The sequence below is a fragment of the Nannizzia gypsea genome, genomic scaffold, assembly GCF_000150975.2.
Source record: "Nannizzia gypsea CBS 118893 supercont1.5 genomic scaffold, whole genome shotgun sequence".
Lineage (NCBI taxonomy): Eukaryota > Fungi > Ascomycota > Eurotiomycetes > Onygenales > Arthrodermataceae > Nannizzia > Nannizzia gypsea.
The window spans coordinates 1,504,212-1,516,860 of NW_003345197.1; the positions used below are offsets into that span (position 1 = coordinate 1,504,212).

A 12,649-nucleotide genomic window follows, 5' to 3' on the forward strand; every position below is an offset into this window, starting at 1 on the left:
TAATTCAGTCTACGCGAGGTTTCGTATCGACTTTATATATCTTCGAGTCGAGTATCAACGCTAGCTGGAAGAAGGTTTGGCTGCCTAGCTTGGGCTTGATATAGGCGGTTCTGGATTGGTCGGACAGAAGCTTGGTATCTGGGATTTTGAATGCCTAGGGTTTCCCGATATAAATAAGTTCGTGGTATACACTAGATGGACATGTAGGGAAAAAAGGGTATTAAGTAAATGCAGAAGGCTCAAGGAAACGAAGACATATAATGATACGCTCTAGCCAGCCGTGCATCATTAAAGGAATAAAGATTCGCTTGTCTTAAAAGCAGGAAGTCCACAGCCAGAAGAAAGACAGCATCATCAAGGTGCATGCGTATATCGAATTTGTCAAGATAACGAAAGAAGGAAAGGAAAAAATATTGTCTCCTTGGTTTACAATCTAACCTTCACATCAACACATGGGAGCGTCCACTCCCTGCGCCCCAGCAAACTCCTGAACCACTCGAGGCCGATACCAGTCCATTCTGGATCTTCGGCACTCAACGATGCGTTCGGCGTGACACGGCGTTTCGCTTCTTCAAACGCAGCCCCCATCAGAGCAGTGGCCGTCGTGTTCACAGTATCAAGCACGTACTCGGTCAACTCGCTGGACGTCGAGTTAAGAGCCGGAGTCGTTGAAGTCACATTCATCGTCGGGGCTGCTGCCGGTAAATGAGCGAAGCGCGGGGCAAACCAGTCTGCTTTGAGATCAAAGAAGCAGCGATCTGACCAATGGCATGATGAGATAAAGAGGATCAGAAGGAGGGCAGAGCAGTATATACAGGGTCGGTGGAGGATGTAAGTGAGGGTAACGAAGGAGAGGATAAACAGAGGGCTTGCGTTCGTTGGGATGAAAAGGAGGGGAAGCCAGCTATGAGAGAGATATCAAGTTAGCTTTCCGCTGTCCGTTCTCGGGCCGTATGTAGAGGATTCTGAAAGGCCGGGAGGGATATCTGCATACCTTCTAAGACAAAACATGTTTGGATATCGGGGCCGCCGGCCAGCAGAAAAGATCCGATGCCGTTATAAAGCAGGACTGAACCCTTAGACGGCAGCTCACCACCATCGGATGTGCAGCTGTCTTTCTTCACTCTTTCTTTCTTTATTTTTTTTTGCTTATCACTTCTTCTTCTCCTTCCCGCCTCTTCCTGAGCCTGAACACTGTATTCCGATCCTCTCGCTTGGTCCCCGGTAGCAACTCCGGTCGTTGCACGTTCGTTCCAGTCGTCCTTCTGCGTCGCTTCCTTCTTCTCCGTTGGCCTCGTGAGGTTCGCTGTCACTTTCCAACCTTCTTCCGCCCGATCGACGGGCTGCTGACTCAGGCGAACCCTGCAAACAGAGCAAACGGGACAAACAGGACAAACAGCCCAACCTCGAGCTAAAAACCAAAACCGTCGACTTATTGTTATTTTTGCTTCTTCAACCTTCAACTTCACTTCATCTTCCGTTTCACGTCCTCCCTTCGATTCACTCCCCTCCTTCTTCCTTTTATCTTCTCTTTCGTTAGAATTGCATTAGCACGCTTGCCTAGAAGCTTGGTGTCGCGTTTTCTCTTCTCCCTTTCTTGCCTTTCCTTACAACCCGGTCCCGGGTAGCTTGAGCTACCGTCGCTCCTTGCCATGGCTGGTCCCGGCTCTCCTGCAGACCTGCAAGCTCTGCTCGCGAGAATAAAACCTCGCCCGTCCCCAGGCGGACAGCCTTATGAGAGCCAGTCGCCCTTCTACACTGGGCAGTTTGCCCAGCACCAGCAACAGCAGCGGAGCGGGGGATCGCCTGGCGTCACGTCGCCTACTCAGTTCAGCTACGCCGCGCCATACGCTTCCTCGCCTCTCCTTAGCCCTCCACTCCCTTCCAACCCTCCTCAGCATGGATCGGACGTGATAAGCCCCAATAATTCCACCCCACAGAACGACGACCGTGCAAACTTGCTCAAATTGCTGAAATTTAGTCAGCCTCCAGGTGGACAGAGCTCCAACCCGCCAGCCGAGACGGGACTCCCATCCGGCGCTTCAATGCGTGTTGAGCCAGTTGGGCATGACGGTGCTAACGGTAACGGCCTTCGTATGCCTGGCCAGCGTAACATTTCGGCTTCTGACATTCTCGCCTCTCTCCGTGGCCCATCAAATGGTGGTGGTGCCTCTTCTACTCCGGGTCCATCATCTGTTGTACCAGGGAGACACAGCCCAGCTGAAAAGCTGGTTGTGGCCCCTACGCCTTCTGGAGACGCAACTCAGGAGATGTTGCTGAGGTTGTTAAACCAACCACCCGCTCAAAAGCCAAAGGGGGCCGATTTAACATCTGCTCCTCCAACTGTACCTTCTGGCCAAGCTATAGATAATACCAACATCAGTGATCTTCCAGCGCATCTCTCCAACACTTCGTCTGAGGAACGTAAAAGTTCTCCGGTTCGAACTTTTGGCACCGCTGAAGTAAACGAGGTTACTCAGTTTGACCCCTCGCAACCTAAGGCAGCAAACAAAGGAACAATCTTCAGTCATGTCAACCCGTTTGAGCACCTTGCCGCGGCATCTTCGAGGACCCGATCCCCGAATAGTCAGCCGCATTCAGGCCGTGCTAGCCCTGCGGTTGGAGCTACCACTGCGGGGAAGGAGGTTCCAAAAGCCAAAATCACTTCACCCGAGGCTTCGAAGCGTTCCGTTGCTCAGCCTGCGCCAGAGAAGGCCCAATTTCAACAAACTGCGGTCCCAGGAGCCAAGGAGTCTACCAGCCAGGATAACGGAGAGGTTTCTACTCCGGAAGGTGTTGCAGGAGTTGAAGGCACACCAGTAGCTATCCCGGGTGCTAAAGTGGAGAAATCTGCACCAGCACCCGAGAAGCCCACGCCTGAACCTTCTGCCCCCGGAAGTAACATCCCAGCAAAAGCTACGGCCAATTCTCCCAAACTTATGCACGGTGCCTTAGAGCCTCCAGAGAAGGAGGAAGACGCTAAGAAACCTGTCAAAGTTGTAACAATCTCCGGTGACGATGAGACCAAAAAGGACAACAAATTGGAAACGAAAAATGAAAATGTGGCGGATAACTGGGAAACAGAGGCGGAGACTGATCGCATCGTCCCTGTCTACAACTTCCCGTTGAAGCCGTTCGTGTCCATTACATGGAAGACAAATCTGAAACCGGTTGGCATTCGTGATGATGGGGTGATGGATATTGCTCGCCTTAAGAAAGGCTTTGACCAGCTCGATCGTTCACTCACCTCCGCAACTTCCGAATATATCGTGTACGCACTTGCGAAAAACGGTGGAGCACGTATTATTCGTCAGGACGATGGTCATGACCGACAGATCTTCCGCTCAACCAATGACAGAATCTTCAATGTTTCCGTGTCCCAGGCACCAGCCGGTTCTGCTATCAAAGAGCAGGCTTTCCTTGGTATTGGCGTTAGCGGTTCCGTTTACTGGACTACCATTTCCCGTGCGGACGATGATTATTTCGAGTCAGATGTTCTCGAATCTCAGAGCTTGATCTTTCCACCTTTCCCAACCTCGGACGAGAATGCCTCTGGCGGACAACTCAAGACTCGCGCGAAGCAAAGCTCTCGCCATCCTGAATTCTTCGCTATCGGCCGTGGCAAGTCTATTCACATTGTTAGGCCCCGTGTCGCTTTGGCCGAGTATGGTTTCACTTCTCCAGGTAAGGTGGATACTGAGAAATACTTCAAGGAGAAGTCTATCAAAATCGCTACTGGAAAGGCTGGAAAGGACTTCGTTTTTAGTGGTGATGATACTGTCATTGCGTCGCTTGACAAGACTGGCAGATTGAGATTTTGGGATATCCGCGACATCGATGAAATGCTTGTTTCCAACAAATGCGATATCCGCATCCCGCTCCTGACTCTTGTTACCGGTTCCTCCAATGAGAAATGCTGGCCCACCTCTGTTCTTTTCATTGACAAACAGAGACCTTATCTGAAAGCCCATGCTCTGAGATATATTCTTGTAGGTTTGAAACAAAACCATACTCTACAGCTTTGGGACCTTGGCCTAGGAAAGGCCGTGCAGGAATTGAACTTCCCTCACAGCAATGAATCAGATGCAATTTGCAGTATTGCGTACCACCCGAGTTCCGGAATCGTGGTCGTTGGCCACCCTACCAGAAACTCAATCTACTTCATTCATTTGTCTGCACCCAGATATGCACTTCCCCCAATGTCCCAGGCAGCATTTATTCAGGCTGTGACGAACAAAGACCCCGATCTTCCTAAGCCTGACTCAACCGCTTGCATGAGCGGAATTCGAGAAATCTCTTTTGGCTCGCGGGGTCAATTGCGAAGCCTTGAACTTCTCCCATTGACAAAGTCTGCCGGCCAGGAAGATAACGGCTTATTCGAGCTATACGTTATGCATTCCCGTGGTGTAACCTGCCTTAGCATCAAAAAACTTGACTTGGGCTGGGATATCGACAACAAAATCATTGAGTCAGTGGATGCATTGGAGAAGGGGTATATTGAAATTAGGGAAATTCAGCCCGTTCAGCCAGCAGATGATAGTAGCCGGGCTGAAGAAGGAAGTACGCCTCCCAAGAGCTCTCGTAACGACACCAAGGAATTAAAGAAGGACGCTGTATCCGTTACCAACTCGTCGGTTCCTGAGTCCCCAAAGAAGAAGCCAGTAGCGGAATCCGTTTCTACCGTTGCTCAGCCCCAGCAAGAACAGACCACTGGCGAAAAGCCAGACAAGAAGAAAAAGAAGAAAGACGCTGCTGGTAAACTTAAGGACACCACAAAGGCACCAGAGGACTCTTCTGATGCCCCAGTCACGTCGCCTGTTAAGCAGGTTATTGGCCGAAAGCATACTCCAGCAGAGCAACCTCGCCCTCGCCAAGTTGAGACTGAAATGCCAGGTGAATCGGTCATGTCTATGCAAGCTATATCTAAGGAGGTACAGAAAATCGAACAAAACTTGACTTCGATGTTTACTGCATCTCTCAATGGAGGACTTGATACCGTGTATCGCCGTTTTGAGGATGATCGTCGTGCCCAAGATAAACTTGCGACTATTCGACAGGATGAAGTATTGCGCTTGGTTTCGAAAACGTTGTCCGAAAATGTTGAGAAAACCCTTGCCCACATTGTCTCCGAAAGCATTAAACAGTCCGTGCTTCCATCTCTGAAGGAGGATACTGCCTCTGCCTTGGATAAGCACATCAATGGTGCTGTCAAGGCTGCCTTGCCAGAAGCAATTTCCAAAGCAATGCAGACCCCTGCTACCGTCCGCGCCATGTCTGAGCTTATGTTGCCCTCCATAACTGGTCACATTCAAAATGGACTTGCAAGTGTCGTTAACAAAACCATTATCCCAGCGTTCAAGGAAGAACAAGCCCACACAGCTGAGAGGGTCGCGAAAGATGTGGAACGGAAATTCGCTGCCAAAATGAAGCATCTTGAAAGCCAACAGATCAACGACAGCACCAAGATCGACCAGCTTGTATCATTGGTCAGCAACATGAACGACGCCTTGTCTACGATTGCCCAGGCTCAGAATGGTTTCGGCGCTGAGATCCTTAAGCTCCACAACCAGATGTCTGCCAAGCAGGAGCAGGAGCAGGAGCCCTCGCAGAAGCAAATCTTCGCTGAGCAGAAAGTCGTTCACAACATCCAGCCATCCGCCACAGAGACTGAGCTTACTCAAATCAGCCAGCTTATGGAGGATGGTAGATACGAGGAGGCGTCTATTAAGGTATGTCCGCATATGTCCTGACAGAAAAGCTTTGACAGTTTATTTTGACCCTAACAATGTTTTTTCTATAGTGGCTTCAATCTTCCCAGCAGCCTGATCTCTTCAATAACCTATTCGTGAAATATAATCCATCGTACCTTGCAAGCTTGTCGCCTGTGGTTGCTCTCTCCGTTAGTGCCGCAGTGTCTTCGTCCATGGACACTCACATCATGGAACGCTTGAACTGGTTGCAGCAAGTTCTTCGCACCGTTAACATCTCTGTAAGCCATTATCCATCCCGCGGATATAATCCACCGTCACTAACTTTAATATCCAGGACCCTACAATAAGTGAAATTGCTCCCCGTATCATGGAAATTCTGATCCAGCGCCTTGAAGCGTTGTTCGTTTCCATTGCCCAGAAGACTCCTAATGATCCCATTTTGCACCGAATCCCACCAATTACCCAGTGGGCAGCCGTTCTCAGAGATGCAAAGTAAAAGAACAAAAGTTATGTTGTCATTCCTTAATTCAGTCATGGTAATGATCAATATTTTGATGTGACGAGTTAAGGGACCTGGTTCACAGTGGTGGAATGGAATCGGCTTTTAAAAAAAATCGGTTTTCGGGCTTATGATAGATGCTGGTGATTACGACTCATCTCATTCTCATACAACGGAGACGGGTTGGTTTCTTTTCATTTTTTTCATTTTTTACTTTTTTTCGGTTATTTCTGGGAATTGGGGACAAAAACAACTCTGTCTCATTATCACTCGATTCTATTCTACCTTTGTGTTAATCGCCAACTACCCCGTTTGTTTCTTTTTACTCCCTTGAAAAGCCAAAAAGCTTGAGACTAAAAAAATTTTCACCTGTTTTCCTTATTTGAACCTCCTTACTTTTTAATTGACGTCGAATTTCTATGTGTCACGCCGTTCACGTTAACACGTCAAGCGCCACTAGGGGAAACAGCACTATTAATCACACTTTTCATCCCCAACGCCATGCCACGAAGTAATTGTCAAGAATCCAACGAAGGAGAAAAAGATATTGGCCTGAGAATTTCCCCGCCAGTGGAATGAATGCCACACAAACAGCAAAAAGCAATATGTGACAATGGCTCAAGCGTTGAACTCCTTTTCATCCCCATCAGCCTTGCCTGCCCTCCCTCCTGTCTCTAAAAACTCAAACCCGATGGCTCTCCAATTAAGCTCTTCCCTCCAGTGCAAGCCGTACCCATTCACAGCGTCCAGCGCATTACCTTCCGCGGACCTTCGCATGCCGGCGTTCAAAACGGTTATGCTTCGAAAACGGGATAGCAGCATGCCCATCGAACAGCATATACATGGCTCATGCGTGGTGTATAAATCCAGCCCCGTACAGAGGTACCCGCCCTTCGAGGGCTTGAGTAGATTAGGCAGTTGAAAGAAATGCGATTCAAGTGATGTCGACGATATCGGGGCAGACTCTACCTCCGACGGAGCAGATACTTCTACTCCATCAGTCGCTGGCTTGTTTGACGCTATCCGTTTCCTCGACACCATGGATATGCCACGCATAACTGCGTGGTTTTCTGGCCCAGCCTCATCGTCAACGGAATACTCCTTTTCATGTTCTGGCGCGTGCTCGTGCTCGTGCTCGTGCTTATGCTCCAACGAAGCTTTCCACCACCTCGTATCCCCTGAAACTGCAACGACGGAATTTAGTAGGTCATCTGTATCGTCGGGTTTCCCGACTGTGAGTTCGGGATCGGCGATAACTACGCCTACGCCTCGGCCTCGACCGGATTGTACGCTCTCATTAGCCACCTCCTTTGCTAAGGCTAGGAAGAATCCTGCCCTAGGAGAGATTGATGCCTTGGCTCGCACAAGCTGGACCTGTGGTGGTGCGTGGGCTGCATTTCGTGCTGCAGGGTTATATATCGTGGACCATTTTGTACGGGACCATTCGAGTGCTTCGGCGGGCGTTGTAGGCGGTTTAGTGGATATGAGTGTCTTTTGGATCCGAACAGTAGGTTGCTTTTCTGGTTCCGGTGGTGGTGATGGTTGTTCGGTGGCGGTGGTGGTGTCGGGCTCACTTTGACTGGGCGGTGATATCCTGGGGGTATATGGTGCCAATAGGGCCTGAATCTCCGATGGTTCCGGCAAAGGCGGAGGGATAAGTACGTGAATTGAAGCAATGGACTTTGGTCCCTCGGCTTCGTCAAGCTCCTGTTTCAATGGTTCCGGCAGGCTATCTGGCCGTAGCAGCCTGCGCAGATGGGATCGGCTGACTTCAGGGTTTCTCGGGTAATGGGTATCCAGTAGCTTGACAACTACATTTGATGACTTTATGTCTATCTCAGCAACGTATGCTTCTTCTATAAAACATGTTAGAACATGGTCGTCTTCAGTATAGTGCAGGCGGGGTGATCGAACCAAATGAGTCAACTGGCCGCAGTTCCTGAATAGAAGGTAAAATGGATATTTCTCCTTGTAGGGGTTTGATACCCTTTAATCTTTCTTCTGCTGCCATTGTACAAGTATGGAAGCTAGCTTTGGTATAATGATATAGCTGCATACGTAGTTAGTACTACCTCTACTGATAGGGGGGGATGGGTCTACCCTTGGACGGAAGATTAGTTGTAGCGAGGTAGAATGTGCAATAGCATGTTGTAATCTATAAACTGTGCCGTGCACTGTGATCGACATGCATAAGTCACCGAGTTATTGTCAAAGGCTATCAAAGGCTCTATGCAATGCAATGTATGGCTATAGAAACTGCTAAGGATGTTTTGCACGAGGAATGTTCAAGGTTGAAATTTATGCCAAGCCCAGGTTGCCCTAAAACCAAAACTCTCAGTCTAAGTAAAAGAGAAAGATGGCAAAAGGACGAGAAGCTGAACATTCAAGTATATTGTCAACTTGACGTCATGCAGTAACAGGTTCAATGAAGTAGATGTGAATGAGCTATCGAGAATCATGGAGTCATATGGTCTTGGAAGATCTACATAGCAGTATGATGCAAGTGTGAATAAACAGGGGATATCGAATAATGCCAGGCTAGAATGGAAGAAGAAGAGGAGAGTAGGGGTAATAGCGGTGCCGTCTGACAGCGGCTCTCTTTTGCATGAGAACTATTTAGCGCACGTTATGTATAGATCGAAGATCGAACGGGGAAAGCCTGGCTAAGGAGCTCCAGCCGTTTTTCTAAATCATCTATTAATATTGCATAGAAAAGAATAAACGCGAAAAGTAGAACAGGAACAAGAGACCTCAACGCCTAAAGCTCGCCAGCCGCCAATAAATAAAATAAAAAAGGAGTCCGAACCAAGCAGTGCATGAGCTAGAATGTGAAGAGATGAAGAGAATGCGGGATAACCCAGCCTATGTTAGCCCGGGGTTGAAGCATTATGCGAGTTTATACGGAAGAAGATGGCTTGCTCTGCTTAGTGTCTGGTTCGGTTTTTTTGGTGGTTGTGGTGGTCTTTTGTGGTTCGGGTTTTGCGCTAGACTTGTTCTGCGAGTTGGTTGGTACAGAGGGTGCAGTTGGTGCCGAAGAAACAGGTGGTGCGGGTCCCGATGCCGATACCGAAGCAGCTGAGGCTGGAACGACGGGGCCCTGTGTGATTGACCGAGCACCTCCGGCTGCCGTCACTGCCGGAGGAATAGCCGGGGGAAGCTCTGGTTGCATCTCATAGTCGTCGCAGCGCTCGACCAGGCTGAGGTAGTAGTCGACAAGCACCTCTGGCTGTGGGACGATACGCCATTCCACCCGCCAGAGAAACTCCAGCTCCAGGAGTGCCAGTTCCTCTACACTGATGCCACCCACTCGAGCGTAGGTCTTGTTGGTCCAGAAGCTGTCACTGAGCCCCTTGCTGGCGACGGTGGCACTGCTGATGAGAAATCTGTGGACTGTCAAGCTGGAGATGGTGAAGGCAGGGTACAGCGCACAAAGACGGTCGATGTAGTAGACCATGCTAAGCAAGATGGGCGGCGAGAGCGTTGCGTGCGTGGTGAGACGCTGCAGGTAGTCCTGGACGGAAATCCGGGGTGGCGAGCGGGAGTGAAAGCGAGTCAGCCTGCCATCCCGGAGCGGGATCTGGTCGTTGAAGCGAATGAGCTCCATGATCATGCTTGAGATCAGGACTACCAGGTCCCGGGGGTCTGCAGCCTCGTAACGGCGAGGAAGAAGCTTGACTGGCGGTTTGGCAGGCCGTAGCCTCTTAGAGGCCGAGCCTTCTGGTGGCCTGTCATCATCATCCAATTGCTGCCGCCGCTGGCTCTGCTGACGTGCTTGTTGCTGCTGTTCCTGCTGGTGGTGTTGTTGCTGAGGCTGGGGTTGCTGCTGCTGCCGAGTGGGATTTTTCGAGGGGGCTGGAGCGGACGCAGGTCCGGGGGCCGCAATCACTTTCGTCGCATCTGGGGTGCTGCGTTTTGTCCCTATGGTAGTGCCAGGCATACGTGAACTATCACCGGTAGCAGCAGCGGCGGCAGCAGCAGTGTCTGACGGGGTCGAGGGTCGAGAGTACTGGGTGCCCGCATCTACCGTCTGCCGCTTGAAGGTTGTCCGCAGCTGCTCGATCTCAGGCGAGGAACAGGGGCCGCTGTCTACCAGGGGCTGCTGGTGGTGGCTGTTCTCTGTCTGACGCGGCGAGGATCGAGGAGTGGTAGAGGCCAGAAGGGGAGAGGGACGCTGGTGGTTGTGTTGGTGATTGTGGTGTTGGTGGTTGTGAAGATTGTGGTGGTGGTGAGGACGGGAGGTCGGCGAGGCGCGTAGCAGCGCGGCAGTGGTCGGCGACAGGGAGGCGGCGGAAGAGGCCATCATCGCCGCCGCTGCTGGACTTGTGCTGCTGCTGCTGCTGCTGCTGCTGGTTCTGCGTCTTCCTCTTCGTCCTGGAGTCGCTGGAGTCGCTGCTGGTGATGCGCATGGAGGGGCGCACGTGGGCGAGCAGCACAGGGTCTATGGCAAGGCGGCAAGGGCGAGCGTGCGGGCTGCAGCAACATCGAGCTGCGCATATCGTATAGGGGCCAGAAAAAAGAAGAAGAAGAAGGGCCCCCAAGAGCTGATAGTAGGTAAAGAAGCAGGAGAAAAAGATGCCAGAGAAAAGAAAAAGAAAGACGCAGACAGGAGAATAAGAAGAGACGAAGAAGACGAAGACGCAGAAGTTGAACAAACAAGAAGTAAAAAAAAAAGAAGAGGTCGACGGTTTTGCAAAAAAGAAAAGGAAGTTTTTGCGGTGTTTGTTTTCTTTTTTTGCTTTTTTGGGCTTTTTTGCAAACTGGAAAAAGTGTAAAAAGGCGGTGGCAGGTGGCAGAAAAAGATAAGAGGAGCATTTTAAGGTTTTTAGTCACGTGAAAATAGAGCACAGATCATTATCACGTGAGGTGAATGAAGTCATGTGATCCGGGGATATGATGACTAAGAAGTTTACTTGGGAGTAACGCTGATTGGTTGAAGCTTGTTGGGCCAGACCAAGATTTGATTAGATAAGATGATCAGCGCTAGTCTGTTTTGGGACAGCAGTTCGCTTAGGTAATATGTGTTACATAAGCACTTTCTCTTTTGGGCCAAGTTGACGACGGCGTTTTGGGCGACACAGAAAAGACACATAAAAGAGAAGAGAGAAAGAAGTTGAAGATATACAAGAAGAGACTCAGAGAGAGTGTGTGTGAGTTGGTGCTGTGGACTTGCTGGCCAGGGTCACCGTTCTCGAGAGGGTCCGCGACATCAGCGAACTACCTAGTTGGAACAGCCAGCCAGCTAGTTAGGTAACTTCCTAGTTGCCTTCGGATCTTTATACGTTAACTCACCGAACCTGTCCTTGCCTAAACGCCGGACTCGAGCTCCCTCCCTCGATATTCCCACCAAACCGCGGACCGTGAAATTGCTGCCTACGTGGTGTCTCCTGCTTTTGCCTCTGGCCGTCTTGTTCTCGACTGTCCTACACCGTTTCTTGTCCCGCCTCAATAGTTGAACTGCGCAACCAAGAGCCACAGACACAAGACACAGAACAAGGAACACAAACAGAGAGAGAAGCTTTCCATTACTCTCTACCTTTCCATCCGTCGCATTGCGGGCTGGCCTCTCGTCGTCAGTCTGCCTGCCTTGATTGATTCTCTTGCAGGATGACGAAAGTCGTTAGCCCGCAGCTCCTCGACGATGTTCGCAACGCGGACTCAACCGCCGGCCGGATTGCCGCCCTCCGCTCGCTCAAGAACGATATCATCGGCCACAACCAGAAGAAGCAGGCCTGGACGGAGCTGGGTATCCTTCCGCTCCTGTCCGATGTCCTGATGAGCCGCCGTGGCGTGGCCAGGAAGCCCGAGTTTCATAGCCCGAAACAGAACCAGACAGAGGAGGATGAGATGTGCTTCCAGGCCATCACCATCATCGGCAGTCTTGCTCTTGGTATGTATGCACCTTAGAGTCCCCTATCCCTATCATGTATGCGCAGGAATGCTGGTTCTAACTTGTCTAGGTGGACCGGAATACACTTCTCCGATACTGGCTGGTGAGGCCATTCCCGCGTTGCTCTCCATACTATCTACATCTTCGTGTCCTCGATCCCTCGCCCTCGCCGTCCTCCAAACACTCAACACCATTGCGGACCAGCTTGCCTTGGTATACCAAAATGTAGATAACCAGACACAGCCCATGGGAGCCCTACTCTTCACCCGCAAATACATCCCTACCTTCCGTGGCATTCTACAGCAACCAGGCAGCTCTCCCGGTGCCCAACCGTGCATAGAGCTTGTAGCAGATCTCATCTCAAAGACATGTTCTGGAGAGCAGCAGAAGAGCATTCTGGCCGAGTGTGGCATTCTCGATGCATTGGGCTTAAGACTGGCAACGTTCATCGTTGCAGGGGGGTTTGTTCTTCCCGGAGCAGAGAACTCCTGTACCAACTCCGGCGCATTGGGATACATACCAGATCCTGCTCGGCTGATGCCAAACTAGCCC

General features: G+C 50.5%; 5 protein-coding genes across 5 annotated transcripts in view; 2 read left to right on the plus strand and 3 right to left on the minus strand.

Annotated features, from left to right (window-relative positions):
• Nucleotides 1-4: 4 nt before the first annotated feature.
• On the minus strand, nucleotides 5-684 carry MGYG_09123 (hypothetical protein; the record flags this gene model as incomplete). Its single annotated transcript, XM_003171814.1, has 2 exons — nucleotides 5-154; nucleotides 439-684. 2 exons carry the CDS (start codon nucleotides 682-684, stop codon nucleotides 5-7), a joined length of 396 nt encoding a protein of 131 aa, XP_003171862.1.
• A 968-nt stretch (nucleotides 685-1,652) lies between these two features.
• MGYG_06407 (hypothetical protein) lies at nucleotides 1,653-6,207 on the plus strand (the record flags this gene model as incomplete). The annotated part of the gene is made up of 3 exons (XM_003171815.1): nucleotides 1,653-5,729; nucleotides 5,801-5,989; nucleotides 6,046-6,207. 3 exons carry the CDS (start codon nucleotides 1,653-1,655, stop codon nucleotides 6,205-6,207), a joined length of 4,428 nt encoding a protein of 1,475 aa, XP_003171863.1.
• A 621-nt stretch (nucleotides 6,208-6,828) lies between these two features.
• MGYG_06408 (hypothetical protein) lies at nucleotides 6,829-8,221 on the minus strand (the record flags this gene model as incomplete). The annotated part of the gene is made up of 2 exons (XM_003171816.1): nucleotides 6,829-8,066; nucleotides 8,125-8,221. 2 exons carry the CDS (start codon nucleotides 8,219-8,221, stop codon nucleotides 6,829-6,831), a joined length of 1,335 nt encoding a protein of 444 aa, XP_003171864.1.
• Nucleotides 8,222-9,106: 885 nt separating this feature from the next.
• On the minus strand, nucleotides 9,107-10,510 carry MGYG_06409 (hypothetical protein; the record flags this gene model as incomplete). Its single annotated transcript, XM_003171817.1, has 1 exon — nucleotides 9,107-10,510. One exon carries the CDS (start codon nucleotides 10,508-10,510, stop codon nucleotides 9,107-9,109), a length of 1,404 nt encoding a protein of 467 aa, XP_003171865.1.
• Nucleotides 10,511-11,814: 1,304 nt separating this feature from the next.
• Nucleotides 11,815-12,649, plus strand: part of MGYG_06410 (armadillo repeat protein) — a gene marked incomplete at both ends in the record, with an annotated part of 3,194 nt that continues 2,359 nt past the window's right edge. Inside the window, 2 exons of the mRNA XM_003171818.1 lie at nucleotides 11,815-12,097; nucleotides 12,168-12,587. Of these exons, the coding sequence (XP_003171866.1) occupies nucleotides 11,815-12,097; nucleotides 12,168-12,587 (703 nt within the window). The remainder of the gene's footprint in view (nucleotides 12,098-12,167; nucleotides 12,588-12,649) is intronic.